General features: G+C 36.7%; 1 protein-coding gene across 1 annotated transcript in view; it reads right to left on the reverse strand.

The window, feature by feature from the left end:
- LOC134854097 (golgin subfamily A member 6-like protein 25) overlaps positions 1–8,145 on the reverse strand; it is a 68,792-nt gene extending 60,647 nt beyond the window's left edge. Inside the window, exon 1 of the mRNA XM_063870203.1 lies at positions 8,035–8,145. Within this exon, the coding sequence (XP_063726273.1) occupies positions 8,035–8,074 (40 nt within the window). The 5' untranslated portion in view covers positions 8,075–8,145. The remainder of the gene's footprint in view (positions 1–8,034) is intronic.
- Between the last annotated feature and the right edge of the window lie 7,465 nt (positions 8,146–15,610).

Consider the following 15,610-nt stretch of genomic DNA (forward strand, 5'->3'; position numbering starts at 1 on the left):
TAAAGACCCTATTTTGACGAAAAAATTTTGCACCGCATTCAAATTTTTGAAAAAAAAGCAGGTTAAAAAACCCGTTTTTGGAAAAATAGTAAATATTGTGCTATATTATGCTGGACTATAATTGGTAAGACCCAAATATTAAATAAAATATACTAAAAACAGACGCATCAAAAATCATTGTTTTATTTTGCCTTCTGAACCTTTGATCCACCGTGAATCGATCGTTTGACCTTTGACCAAGAGTCATATTCTTTAACCATATTGCCAAGTGAGCTTAGAAAGTCATATATTTATGCTTTGATTTCACGCGCTTTTTCAAAAGTTAGCATTGCTTTTATCGGTTTGTTCAATTTCGGCATCTTGGTTTCAATTCCTTTCATTGTTCTATTGCGATATTTTAATTGTTTCGATTCCTCAGATGGGATATTTTAATTAGCATGGGCTACATCATCCTGGGCTATTTTTACTTCAGGGATAATTTTGACTGGGATAACTTCGCCTGGGATAAAAAGGTAAAGGATAAATTGTCATGAAACCTCGGAAAGAAGCATTTGGTTCGAGGTATGGGAATTACGCGTCGCTTCGAATCAGCGGAAGACTGTCCTCGAAACTTTCGAAAAATTATTTCGCTCAAACTTATCGACGGAACAAACCGAAATTTTTGAATATTCTGAATTTCCCGCTCATCTCATGGGTAAACTTCCGGTCTACAAACATTCCGCACAAAACTAACCCTGCGGACGGCCGAAAATGGATTTTTCCATTTTTACAATATCTTTCCAGCCAAGAAAAATTCAGCTCAACCATCAATACAGTTAATTATGGTTTAAATGCTAACTCCGATTTTGCTCTCTTTCCCATATCCAAGGATAACGTTTTGTCTACAAAAAAGCTCAAATCTACCCTACGAGCTGTATCTACACATATTGACATTGGAGCTGACTCTATGACCCTGAAACAGTTGTTTGCTGACTTTAAAAACTGGTATTTCCACGCTCATCTGGGCAAAGATACATTGCACGCACCTTGTATCTTTACCCGGATAAGATAGTTGCTTCGTTATTTCAGGGCCATGAAAAACTCTGCCCGAAAAAAAAACATTTTATATTTCAGCACTTGCTTGTCAATCCTTGTTTTTCATTTATGCTGAAATGTTTTCTAGTTTCACTGCAGCCTGTATTTGATGGGTTAATTTTTTTGCGACTCTTAATTACTTCAATCATCAGCAGGGAAAATATATTTACGGGTGCTTGTGATATTGAAGTGGCGCATATCTATTTCTCCAATTTTCGGAAAATGCTTGAATATTCATTCAAAAGCGGTGTTTTTTTATTCGTTCAAATTTTAGTATTTCAACGTAAAATTTTTTTCGCTGAAAAATTTTATAATCTCATTCGAGACAATGAGCCCTGATCTCAATGTAAGAACAAAATTAGGGGCTTTCAGATTGACAGATAGTCGATTTACTCGAATTCCTGCGCGCAATTTTATGCTTTTATGTAAAATTTTCAAAAGTTAGCAGCAAACCCGGGTTGACCAAAAATGCTGGTCATACAATTTTCATATCTGGAAAAATGCTAATCATACACTTTTCATGCAATCCCATAAGTACAGAAAATTGCATGAAAGGTCAATGATTAGTATTTTTTCATATATGGAAATTGTATGACTAGCATTTTTACATAAACCAAAAATACTGATTTTACATTTCAGTTTCTCAAAATTTTTTTCGTTGTGTTCGTAACCAAACACAAATGACATAAGCCTTGGTTACTCAAACGTAGTAACCAAAAGTTTGGCCGTCTCGCATTAAAAATGCATTAGAAACAGCCTGAAATATTTAAATTCTGTCTCACACAAAAAATATAACGATAGTAACGAACTTTTAAGTTTTGGCGAAAATTTTCAAAGATGATTATTTCTAAAATTTGAATTTGTAAATTACCAGACATTGATCAAGGCATACAAAAACATGTCATACAAAAGAAAGAGGATTTTTTAGCGTTTTTGAAAAAAGTTATGAAGAGAAAAGAAAAAAAATCTAATATTAGTATATCCAAGACTACGTTATACACACAAAAAATTAAATTTTGCAGGCAAAATTTTTTTTTTCAATTTTTTTTGAGTACGAAAATTAATTTGCGGTTGAAAAAAAAACACAAAAAATTTTTTGGGGGCAATTTTGAAAATACTTTGAAAAATGTTTGTCGTCGCCATCAAAAAATGCTAGTCATACATTTTCATTATATGGAAATTGTATGATTAGCATTTTTTTTGACAAAAAGTTTTTCTTTTTATTTAGTACGATACACCGATTTTTATACCAAAACAAGAGAAAAGTTTTCCGAAAATTCGACGACACCATTTTAGCAAAATGTATGAAAGTTGTATGATTAGTATTTTTTCACAGACTTAGTTATGGAATTGTATGATAAGCATTTTTGTTCCATGGAGGTCAACCCGGGAATTAAACTTATCTGAATGCAGCGAGTTAAGCCTAGTTTCAGATGATTAATCCAAAATGAATATCATGGTAATTGGATACGAAATTTGTCTGTTAAAATGTATCTGTTTTTTGACCAAAATGACAGTTTGACAATTTACTAGACTATACATTTTCATTCATTTATGTATGATGCTTAATTAGTAACCGCATATTAAATCTTTTTTGAGTCGGCGAAAAAACTGTTACGACTTTGGAAAAAAAAGACGGAATAGTTGCGCTCGGGTATTTATTTTTATTTAACCATTTTTGAGCGGGATTTCTGATACCTAAAGCTCAAATTTAGAAAAAATTTTCAGCTGTGATTGTTTTTTGAAAAGCTATCTGGGTTTGAAAAATACCATTAACGCGCGAGATATTTCGTACTTCTCAATTGCAAGCGGCCATTCAATCCGCTAACATAATAAAGCTTTATTGAGGGATGATGTTTGATGTTATTATTGGTGGCCAGTCAATAAGGAGAATGGTCTAAGAGCAGAATGGGTCCAAGAACAGAAAAATAGATAAATATCAACTTCTATAAGCTAATCGGTAAAATAATTATCAGAAATGTCAGTAATAGCAAAGCAACGAACAATTTATGCATATTTTCAGCAATTTAATCAAGAATTTAACAAAAAAATAATCAAAAAACTTAATGAAATTAGTCAATTCATGCGTAATTCATTCGTTTTCTTGGTATTTTTTGACGATTCTAATAATTGTTTTATCAATTAGCCCTTATAAACCAATATAAGTCAAAATTTTTATGTTTTTTGTGCTTTTGCACCCATTCTGCACTTAGATCATTCTGCTTTTGCTCCGCTTCCTTATTATTATGTAACTAGACGCTAAGAACATGACAATTCACTAGGCATAGCGTTTGGGAAAAGTTTTTTAAAATAAATTCCTTTTTTCCTTGAAAGTTAAGTCAGTTTTTTTTTCAACAAAAATTTTCAAAAGCTGTTTCAAAAACGCCGTAGGGCAGTCGAAACATTCAGGGCGTCGTGTGAGTCAACTTTCAAATCATTATTCCAGAGTAATTAGATGCAAGCCTTATCCACAAAAATTTTCATATGTGCTTAAGGGGGCGGATAATCAAAGAAACTCTAAGATACTGTCGTTACTTCAAAGTTTCTGGAAAAAAACTGAGACGGATTCGGAGGCGGTAACAAAGTTCAGGATTTCGTACGTATACTAGAAGTGATGCTTTGATCCTTTTTTGGCTGGCCAAGTTCCTAATTATCGTTTGCTCTTGTTTAATCAAGTTCTTCCCTTCATCCTTTTTGATCTCGGCTAATGTTGATGAGAACAGTTGATGAGAATTTTCTCATTTGCAGATATTTTCCTGTTTTTTTCCAAAAACTATCTCCTCAACTTCAAAAATCTTGTGCCAAATTAAATGCTTTTCATAATTGGATCGCATTGTCTTTTACTAGATGCAAAGCACTCACTTGAAACTATTCTTTTTCAAATATTTTGAGTGTGTTATCTTTAATTTTTGGCTCATTTGTTTTTACCAACCGTTCTGACAAGAAAATGATTCAAAACGTTTCGATACAAATAGTGTATTACAAGCCTGAAAAAATCAAATGGCGTTGATTCAGAATTAGTTATGTTTGACAAAAAAATGTACTCTAAAAATCAATTTTAATCTCTTCAAACCCTTTGTTGGCTTTTTATTATTTCAATTAAATACGGATTTGAGTTTAAAAATGCGATTTGAATTTATATTCAAATTGATTCTATCCACTTTTATTGTTTTTTATCTAAATATACCGATTACATACAGTTTTTATTCAGTTTTTCTCGAAAACCAAACATTATGGAAAAATGGAAATTAAAATATGACGTATGCTCTACAAAATATTTTGGGTTGATGTTTGCCTGAGAAAACTTTGAGTGTAACTCAAAATTGAATTATCTGCTTCAAATTTGATTTGTTTTAATACGAGTTTTTTAGTTATACATTCTATTGTAAACAAAACTGCGCCTAGAACGTCAATAATGAGTAATGAAGATCAATTTCAAAAGTATTGCCTTATTTTACGAATGATCATCGCGGCAATCTTTAGATTTGCAAAAATTAAGAAAAACCCTTAAAAAACTCTCTCCTCAAAAGCTAAAATTTTGTTTAACTAAAATTGTTGAGAATCCCTTTATATCTATTCTAGTTCAATTTACGAATGTGAACGGGATATTGTCAATAAGTTTTATGAAGTACCTTATCTGTATAAAAATGTACGCAAATCGGTTTCAATCTCAACTTTGTCAGTTCGTAACTAATTGTATACTTTTGTAATTGTATAATTTTGCATAACTCTACAGGACAAATTGCAATCTTTTTTGGCACTGTTTCTTTTATCTGATAATTTTTTGTTTTTGTTCCAATTTATAAAATAAAATTCGGAATATATGCTTGGGGTTTTTTAGATTGGGTCAAATTGCAAACTACGTTGAAAATGTCGACTCCTTGAGTTCAAATCTGAAAGAACTTGTTGCCTTCAAATATTTTTTGAGAGGTTGTGGGGTTTGTAAAATGCTAATTTGGTATAACTCTGGTCTAATTTGTGTGCGCTGTGAACATTTATTTTAAGTTGCTGAAAAAGTAACGTAATTTATTAATGCAAGGTGAGTTATCCCGCATAACAAATTTTTTCTGAATTGAATTGAAGCAAGCTATCTGGCCGTAATTGTTTCGTTCTACTCAAAAATTTTACAAATGATATTTTAAATTTGTTTAATTAATTTTATTCACAAACAACTATACGATACAGATTAAAGGGCAGTCGTAACATTTAGTTATTCGTTTTGGTTCACGACCAGTCTTTTGTTTTCACTAATCATACAAACAATTTATTCTAATTTATAGAAAGTTTTTATTATTATACTTTGTTCTGACTAAAAGTAAATAGCACAAAATTTTAACTTGCTTGGGCGAGTTTATGATACAGACGTATCACGGCAATTTAAGTGATAGTTTCAACAAAAGTTTTAATCTTCCAATGAAGATTTAGACTTTCTAACCTCTGAAGTAAGAAAGCATTCAAACCGCAGCTTAATTTGATAAGTTTATGGAGGCTGGAAAATTGCCAATTTGATCAAGTTTTGGACTAGTTTATGAGCGTATAAATGAATTCATTTTTGATGATGTTAGTTCAAATAAAAATTATTCAAGTCCTGCGTACTATCCCGCTTTCAAAACCATTCTAGATGATTTGAACAAACTAATTTGTCATATTATTTCCCTATTTAACCATACTTAACTTATTAGACTAAAGTTTTTTTGAAAAGAAAACTGGATAATCAAATGACTAAGTGTTTTTTAGAGAGCTATTTTAGCTATGAAACTTTGACAAATTTCATGATATTTAAAAAAAGGAATCGGTTCACGAATATTTATTTCAATCAAGCTATTCAAGCTACGAACCTTTGAAAGTTTTCATGTTGTTTTGTGGTTCAAATTGGTTTGCGAAAAGTTTCAATTTTGTAAGCAAGCTTTTAAGCTATGAAACTTTAAAATAGCTAGGAAACTTTAATGTTTCCAAAAACTTGGTTTTTTCTACGCAAGCTTTTTAAGCTATAAAACTTTGAAAGATTTCAAGTTATTTCGTGGACCCTATATATTGACTTGCCTGTTGCAAATGATATATTTGCACTTAGTAATGCAATATTATCATGTTCACAAAATGTGCTGTCGAGCAGTTTGCCTCAACTAAATTTGGAATGCTTTTTATATTAAAAAGAACCAACGCGTAGACTGAGCGTTATTGGAAAACTGGATCAATTATTGGAAAATTGCATTATTAAAAAACTGAAACGACTAGTAAAAACTCTAGTACACTCTCAGAACACATATTTTGAAAACTAATCTTATACTTACAAGTTTTGACGAATTTTTTGTCCTATCTGAAAAATCAAGTAAAAAAAGATATTTCTGCTCCAGAAATGATTAGCAAAAATGTGATGCCAATTTTCAGCTCAAAATTTTTTTATTCAATCATCAGCACTGACATTTTTTTCTTATTTAAACTTTCAGGTGAAGCAAAAAATTGGTCGAAACTTGTAATTTCAGATATTTTCTTGCGAAGACTGATTTAAAAAAGTTTTAATCAACTTTTTAGTAATCGTTTCTCAAAACTCTGAACAATTTTCAATTTTACGTTCCCACCGAAAACGCGTTTAAACATAGTACATTTGAAGAAATTTTAAAACAAATAGTCGGTTGCAAAACTACCAGCTCTTTTTTCTGACTGCTTCTTAAAGATTATGGAGCAGTGTTCGTTTTGAAAAAACAATTCAATACAGAAAACATGAAAAACGTTTTTTAATCATCTCCCACGCTCTAAGCAAAGGTCAAAATGAATTAGTTCTCTTATCGAAAAATAATGAAAAGACCAAATCAAATGCATCAGTTCATTTTGAAACTAATTCTAAAATGGATTAATTATCCGCTTTCGCTTCAGTAGCACGAAATGTTAGGTTACCAAACTGTCGACCATATTCCAGCACCCCTTCTTGAGAAATGCTCTTTCGAAAAATGCTCACAGGTGAAATATCATTAAATTTAATTTCAGGAAGTCAATACTTTTCAGATGGTTTAAATTTTTTGTTAAAAAATGGCTAGTCAAAATTGGTGTGAAGAAAAAACACCACTAGCTCAAATATTCCGTAACTTTCTTCAAAGTCGGAAAAAAAACAAAAAATAATTATAACCTTAATTCTCATCTTAGTTATAATCTTTCTATACGAATTTTATAAGAACCGTTGTTGTAGTTATGCTTTTTGGAAATTGGAAAGTTTGTGTGCAGACGCAGGAGTGGATCTAGAATTTTCTCAAGGGGGGCGCGATTTTTAAATTTTTTCTAAATTTTGTTGACTTTTTTTTAGGTAGACCAAATTGATTTTTTGAACTCTCACAAAGCATAAAAAAAGTCCATGTTTTGACCAAAATGCCTGCACCTCAGGCAAAATTCTGAAAAAACAGTCCAAAAAGGCGTTTTTAGTTTTTAGGCTTTTTTGAAAAATGTTGACCAAAAAACCGCGTTTTTCGGCGCGCGCTCCCTCTTAGAATTAGTATGTATTGGCGCCAAAGGCCCCTTTAGAAAAATTTTAAGGTCTTTCAGCCAAAAATGGATATCTCAAAATAGCTCAAAGAGGGGACCCTTTGGGTCGGCTGGGGGTCGAATCCCTGAGACAAAGGCGTCCAACCCCCCCCCCCCCCCCTGAGTCCGCCCTGTACAGACGTCTTGTGCATTGTTTTTGTTTTAGACGGAGAGTTTTAGCATTCATTTTTTCTGATTCACGAAATATAAAAAAAATACATATAAACTGATAATGGAAAGCCCGTTTAAGTAAGGCACATTGTTTCTGCTCTTTACGAACAAAAGCGATTTTTCTGTAAATTTTGGCCGAGAATTCGAAACATGCCAAATTTTGGCCGAGACGGTCGATGCATAAAGTTAGAACCTCAACACGCGTTCTGTTCAAGAAATTTTGCCAGATCCGGAAAATAAGAACTTTTTTGCCCGAATTGAAGTTGTTGAGCTTACCTATGAGTCCAAAGAAGAGAAAGGCGATCCTGCTAACCATTTTCTTGAAACTCAGTCATTAAAATTAGTTCACAGTATCTGACATTTCAATAACAAACTGAGCAAACATGGCTATATTTGTGAATTTTGCAATCTTTAAAGTTCAGAATGTCATCTCTTCTAACTAAAACTAATATTCTGTTTATTTCCGGTTAGTATTTAATTCATTTTCACAATCCTGTCCAAATACTGTTGTAGTGTTACTTTTGTATCCCGAGTCGAGATTTTGCACCTAATTTGAAGCAAGATTTGAGCGGTTTGAGCGGTTTTTTTAGACGATTTTGCTCAAAAACTTGCTTCATAATGAGATGTTTGAGCGGTTTTTGTGCGGTTTTTTCTAAAACACCGCGCCAGCTTTGAACGGTTTTGAGCGGTTTTTCTTAAAAAACCGCCCAAAAACCGCTCAAATCTTCTAGGAAACTCTATAGTGTTTACATACAGTGACACCTAAGCCAGCCGAACTAAGATCCAACTACCATAAAACCAGCCGAAAAACTCAAAGCGCTATGAATTTTTTTGTAACAGTTATGTAATCAACAAAAATCCTGCGAGTTTCAACAAAAAAGACGTAATTTTGGCTAGTTTGAACATTCTGCTTTTTTTTGATTCGTTCATATTTCGTGTTGTTTTTGGGCACTCGATTCATTTGTGTTGACTAAGTGGCAGAGGACCAGCATGATTTCGAGTGCGGTTGTAATATGTAGTTAATGCCAAATTGTTGGGAGTATCTTTTCGGTCAACGAATTTGAACGAAGTTAATTAACCAAAAACTGCTATTTTTGACGTCAGATTTCTGTTTTTCATTGATTTCCACACGTAAAAACCATGTCCAAAAAATTTTCCTAAAATTCTATAGTTTGCGACCAATTAAACTGCTCAAGGTCACCAATATTGCCAACAATTTGGCATTAAAAAGAGATCCCATCATGTCCAACAAAGTAAACATATTAACAACGACAAAGATAGCTAAAAACAGAACGTTGCAAAAAATGAACAACAGACGCAGGGTAGGTTTTCGCGCAGTTATGGGGTGAACACCTCTCGCATCTCAAGAATTTAATGCCCTTCTCACCCTAGCTCAACAAGTACTATAGGGCGCTGTCGTGTCCGGACAATTTGGAAACATACGGTAATCGGGAAAAAGCAAAAACAGAAAAGGGTCTTTTTATTTATTCCGCCCAAATTTCTCAATTTTACGATTTTGTAATATTCAATGTATGAATGTTGAGAACAATATACTGATAACACTGGTTGGTTTGAGTAATACAAAGAAGATCACTTTTCGCTGAGTGCAGGGCTCGGCTAGTGAAAGTTTCTTGCTAATGTGATGGCAGGTCTCAAAGAATTGCGAAAAGACATGACAAAGGGAACAGATAGAGTAGATGAGAGAGCTCATAATGGCCATGAAAAACTGAGAGACGAGCTAGCTGATGCTATATCGCAGGTTAATTATGACCAAGCCCTGCTGGCTCAGAAAACTGATCAATACCTGGCAGATAGTTTGTCCGTAGCTGCCAGGGAATCCGAAGAAAGAGAACGTAAAATCATGCAGAAAAAAGAGCGACTACAGAACAATTATGATGAAACCAATTCTCACACGATGACAAACTTGGAAAGTCGACTGGATGCCAAGGCCAATCCGATGATGCAAAAACTCGATGATTTTTTCGAGTAGCAGCAGCCGAACAGATTTCTCAGACAGGAATGAGAATACACGTGAAGCAAACCTCAGACACACAGAGGCACCCACGAGACCTGGAGCAAACTTCGAGTCTAGGGAAAAGGAAAGGCACAAAGCAGCAGCACCAAGGCCATACTGGACGAACCCGGTCCAGCTTGAAATGGGAGCCTTCTTGGGACACATTTGCCAGCGATGTTCCAGGTTAGGTCAGTTCTAGATCTGACAACGGTGTCGCATTTTGAACCGCTCAATAATTCTCTCGAAACGCTCATCACGAAACTCTCGAAGTCCACTTAAAGAGGAGGCTGATCATGAATGAAGCTGAACAAATGAAAGTCATTTACGGACGAGTCCGATGGCTGCATCGACAACTGGATAGAGGTGATGAGGCTCCACTTCAAAGAAAAAGTCTCTCGAAAACACAGAAAGGCAGCGTGCTGACAAATAATCAAGAATTAAAATAAACTGAACTGTGTCATGGCGAAGAGGGCGGATGAACGTGAAAAGTGCTCGGAGGATCTTCCATAATATACTTGATCGTTTCAGCTCTGAAAGTACAAAGACATCAGGCGATGGTGAAGTTCGAGAAGAGGGCCAAAGAGATGATTAGTCCGTCGACTTTTTTTTGATGAACTCGAACAACTGAAAAAGAGAAGTAACCCTGACAAGTAATTTCAGAAATGAACCTATCTAAACGCTCCAATTTTATGGACACGGTGAGAAGCGACGAGCTGAAGAAAATGCTGGTCACTGACTTCACCTTAGCAGCAGGTTTGTGTATCCACGCCAGATGACTTGCGCAAAAACCTATTAAGCAAAATGAGAGCTCAAAATTTTTACAGCATTTTTGGCAATTATAGTGGCATGAATTCTGGAATTGGTTCGTGATTCGTGACGTTATGGACAAGAGAAGGGCACAAACTGGACCATCACAAACTGGACCATCACGTTTCGTCTTGCTCTAGTCAAAACCAAAGCATGGAAGCCATTGGTTACTTCCTTGACGATGTGTACGCGACAGATGATGACTATGAAGAATATGTGAGAGGTCTTATCATGAAGTAGGTCCCGCGATGTTTCTCCTGCAACCTCGAGCGGCAGTTTAAATTAGACTCTACTCAGTTTTGGGATGAATTAGCTGACGCGAAACACACTCGAGACGAAGAGGCGGTAACGAGAGTGAAAGCCAGTCGAGCATGTCTAATGAATGAAACCGAGCTGAGAAAGAAAGACGCGTCATAAAATACCTTCGCAGCAAAGATAGTGAAGCCTAGACCAATAGACGCTGTTTCCTCAATTCTAGATGCAGTCTCTGCTAAATCGCTTAAGGTGGATTTTGGCCTGGCAGTTTCAACCGCATTGCAAAAGTTTCAACAGGATTTGGCAACCAAAGAAATTGAGCAATGGATGAGGTCAGAACTAGAAAAAACTGAACAGCGTGAGAAGTTAGGCACCATAGAAAAGACTCCGAAACTGGAGAAGAAGGAAATACCCATAAGCCGAGGTCTGAAAAAAATTTTAACTCCGGGAAGACATTGGGAATGACCAGAGAAGATAGCAAAATATTGTCCGTGAGTGGATTCCGGGTCACCAAGTATGCAAATTACTTGCGCGAGAAACACCCAAAGCTAGATTCCAGAGCGGTGAGGGCGTTACTCACAACATACGAACCAAGGCTAATGAGGGTAGTTGACAGTATATGGAACTCTAATGCCCTTAACCAATGTTGATGAATGTATATGTCATTAATACCTACGCCAAGGCCCATGTCAAAAAGGCGAACGAGCAAGTGGAACAATGAAGAAGAAGAATAATTGAAGGTTCGACGCATTGGACATGCTCGAGCAGGAGGCAGTCCTTATTGGGTGTGAGGCCAATTTGTCAGCACTCGTGCTGGACACAATGCAAAGAGCTCTCAGTCAAAGGCCTGTTGGACACCGGCGCGGTTGTCAAGGCCATGTCCATCAGCACTTGGTCCAACATAGGCTTTGACAGGTCGGACTTGAACCCAACTAGTATCCGACTAGCCGCGGCCAACCAAGGTGCTATTTATGTAGCTGGATTGACACCAAACACCAATCATCTCGCTGCAACTGGATGGAAGGCATCTCGGACGAGCTTCCTAGTCGTCGAGAACCTGAACAAGTCCGACCAGTTCATTTTGGGATGCAGCTTCGTGCGCAACTCTACTGTTACAATTACTCTCAACGATGGATTAACTTGAATTAAAAACCCAGATTGGAAGTTTGAAAAGACACCATTAATAAGATCCTAATAAATCAAGCCAAGACGCCGATTTTCCTAGATCGAAAAGTTAGACTAAAACCAAATCAAGTTGTTGTAGTCACAATTAGGCTGAGAAATTTAAACGAACTTAGCAATAACCGACAGGTGTGTCCAGTTCAAAACCCAAAAAGTAAGAGCTGGGCTATTTTAGCAAGATGTTTCTCAATCACCCAGAACGGACAGTGTGAGCGTGTTGCTGAACAAGTAGGCGGGATCAGTAACGATACAGTGTGTAAGGAAACTTGATAATGCCTTCGAACACAGAGTATCAGAATTGCCTTCGAACACAGAGTATCAGATAAAAGAAAACTTGAAGCAGTTTAAAGAGACTGGGTGTCCGTTAATTGCTAACAGAGAGTGTATATTGAAGAGAATAATTGATCGAAAGTTTTTGAAGAAATTGTTCTCCATGCAATCATAGACAGATGACTGAATGTCTTTTTTTTCAAACTTCACTTAAAGGTCGTCTGATGCAAACTTAGCAGCATAAAAACCAGTGTTACTCGAAATAGAGCACCTTAAAGGTAAAAAGTTCGTTAAAGTGCTGTATTTCTTAGGGACGGGCTGAATCAGATCACAGACGTTGTTTCGAAGAAGCAGGCCGACATAGGTAGTAGTAGTACACGAGATAGAAAAAGAAGAGGGCTCGGTAGCTCACAGGGAATTAGCTAGGAGAATGACGCCATACAAGTCAAAAGCCTGATGGAAAAAAACTGAAACGTTGGTGAAATATGATATGATATGATTGAGCCATCTATGTCCCCGTGGGCTTTTGGAATGGTCATGGCTAAAAAGGGGGCAACCTAAGTTTTACTATGATTTTTGCTATTTGATAGCTCTAACGATGAAAAATGTCTATCCAATCCAACACATTGATGAAAGACTCAAGAAGCTAGGAGACGCGAATTTCTTCACGACGTTGAATTTGGGCTCTGTGTTCTGGCAGGTGCCTCTCATGAAGCAGGACCGAGATAAAAACAGGCCTGGCGTTGAAACTCGGACTTTTTTTAATGGAAGAGGATGCCTTTTGGACTGTGTAATATGATAGCCTAATTTCAACGAATGGAAAATGGCTACACCGACTCTGGGAAATCTCGTAGAAAGGCTAGACGAAGTCTTCACTTGCATGAAGCAGGCCGGCTTGAAATGCAAACTATCAAAATGCCAGATTCCGAGAGATTCCATAAAGTATCTGGGTCGTCTGTTTGACAAAGACCAGAGCCAGAGGCCGTTGAAGCGGTGCTGACATAGAAAGCACCGAAAACTTACATCCAGTTTTTGAGCTTTCTCGGCTTCGCTAATTATTACCGTGAATTTATCAAAGGATAGACAAATAAAATATTCCCTATGCGACAATTATTGCGAAATAGGGCAAGCAATTTAGCTGGAAGGATGAGGCACAAGTTTTTATCGAGAACATCAAATAGGAGCTATTCGAGGCCCCAATCCTCGGCATGCGAGCCGAAAAAGGAATGTCGGCATTGGACTCTCACGCACCATTGTAGTCATCTCGCAGCTACTCCAGCAAGAGCAAGTGTGGATATGAAAAAATGTTCTATGACCCATAGCTAAAGGCAGTAAAACTCTTACCGACACCGAAATGAAATACAGCGCACCAAAAGCAGAAATATTCGCGGTGATTAGTTTTATTGAAAAGTACAGAGCTTACAGAGGCAGTGCGCGTTGACAAGTCAGTTCTTGCCTCGCTGAAACCAACTCGGTGGATCAACATTATACCTGTCGTTTGGTAGTACGCATCAATGGCTATAACTTGATTATAGAGCATCGGACTCGCGACAAGCACCAAAAAGCCGACAGCCTCAGCAGAAGACAGAGATGTACGGCCAACTGGAAGGAAAACTGGCTAATAAGCCGAAAAAAAGGACGGCTTTTCAACAGAGAAGTTGAGAAGTAGTACCATGAATGGATATAAGCAATGCGAAGATGGAGGTCCGAACGTTGGTGATCCGGAGTCAATGAACCAATTAGTTATTTCAATAAAGAAAGATGTCCCCGTCTTTGAATTGTCCGGGAAGTCATGAAACATTGTCCGGGGAGCCAGGGTCAGAACGAGAGAATTTTGTCCGAGGAGTCAAGAAACATGAAGATTAGTTCCGAACAAGAGTATGCTTGTATGCTGACTCCTACCTCATGTCCGAGAATATTTCAGAGAAAAATTTCAGCTCAGACATATCAGAATTAGCAATTCAATCTTTACTAGTAGAATGGAAAGAACGCGGGTTGGACAGGAAAGTACATCAAGACCCAGATCGAGACATTTACACCTCCGATGAAGAAGGTACCATAGTCTGCCATGTTGTAAATGAACTTGAGTTGACAGCTTTATCCAAACGTCCAACGAGGTTATTTCCCCATACAACGGTCGTCCGTAATATTCTAGAGCCTCTGGGACAGGAAGCGACAACTGTATTGTTGAAAACAAGGTGCATAAAAATGAAGGACGATGCCCATGCTCCAGAAGTAGTCAGCGGACAACTACACGTAATGGAAACTTACTTGAAGGCCAGATACCAACTATCGGATCTTCTAAGGGCTCAGATAATGAATAGAATGACAAAAACTTTTAATAGATGGATAGAGAATGGATCACCCGATAAAGGTGATTTGGAAGAGGATATGTTATAATCGTGAAGCAATTTTGCGTAAGCCAGAGGGATTTATTGTATCACAGCTGTACCAAATTGAGTTGCTATTTAGCTCGCGCAAAAAGATAGGTGATCAAGGTTTAGACTAACTTTGTAGCAGAATAAAGAAGCAGTTTGAATGGCCTGGCTTTAGTAAAGCTTGTAAAAAGTAGATCTCTGCGTGTTTATTATGTCAAGAGGCGAAAGATCCAAGGAATTTGAGCTTTCCTCTGCAGTCAAAAGAGTAATCAGAGTTCTAAAAAGTACTGCAATTAGATCATAAGAAAATCTGAATGATGACCACGAGTTATAATCAAGTACTCGTAAAGATCGAGCGTTTCAATGAATATGCAGAAGCAGTACTCTGAATGATAATATTGACAGAGGCATCCTGTGACCATTTGATAAATGTCTGGATTGCCAGACACGGGTGTTCAATTGCTTTTCAGTCGGACAATGGCATAGTGTTTTGTTGGTGGCCTCACAAAAAATTTCTCTCAAAAAGAAATTGTCTCAAGTGGCACATGCCCACTCGACCACTAACCATCCGCAGACGAATAGCCAGATTGAAAAGCAGAATCTTACATTAGTCCTCAAGTTACGAGTTTTTTGTTAACTCTTTCTTATCCCGAGTACGAAGGGAGAAAGACAGCGCCGCAAACATACGTAAATGACGTAATCAAAATGCAACATGAACTGAATGGTATTGGCCGGCGAAACACACAGTAGGCACAGGTTATGCAAGTGAGGATATTTGATAAAAGCATCGCTGACGCAAAAGCACGAGGTAAATCCCCCAAATGGAACCAAGAAATTGCTGAAGAATGGGCGTGGATCGTTACAGATATCCGAAGTACAACAAAGTGGCCACTTCTGTTGATTGAGCACCTGACGCGGTGCTGCTTATGAAAATATTAAACCACAC

The sequence above is a fragment of the Symsagittifera roscoffensis genome, chromosome 9, assembly GCF_963678635.1.
Source record: "Symsagittifera roscoffensis chromosome 9, txSymRosc1.1, whole genome shotgun sequence".
NCBI lineage: Eukaryota > Metazoa > Xenacoelomorpha > Acoela > Convolutidae > Symsagittifera > Symsagittifera roscoffensis.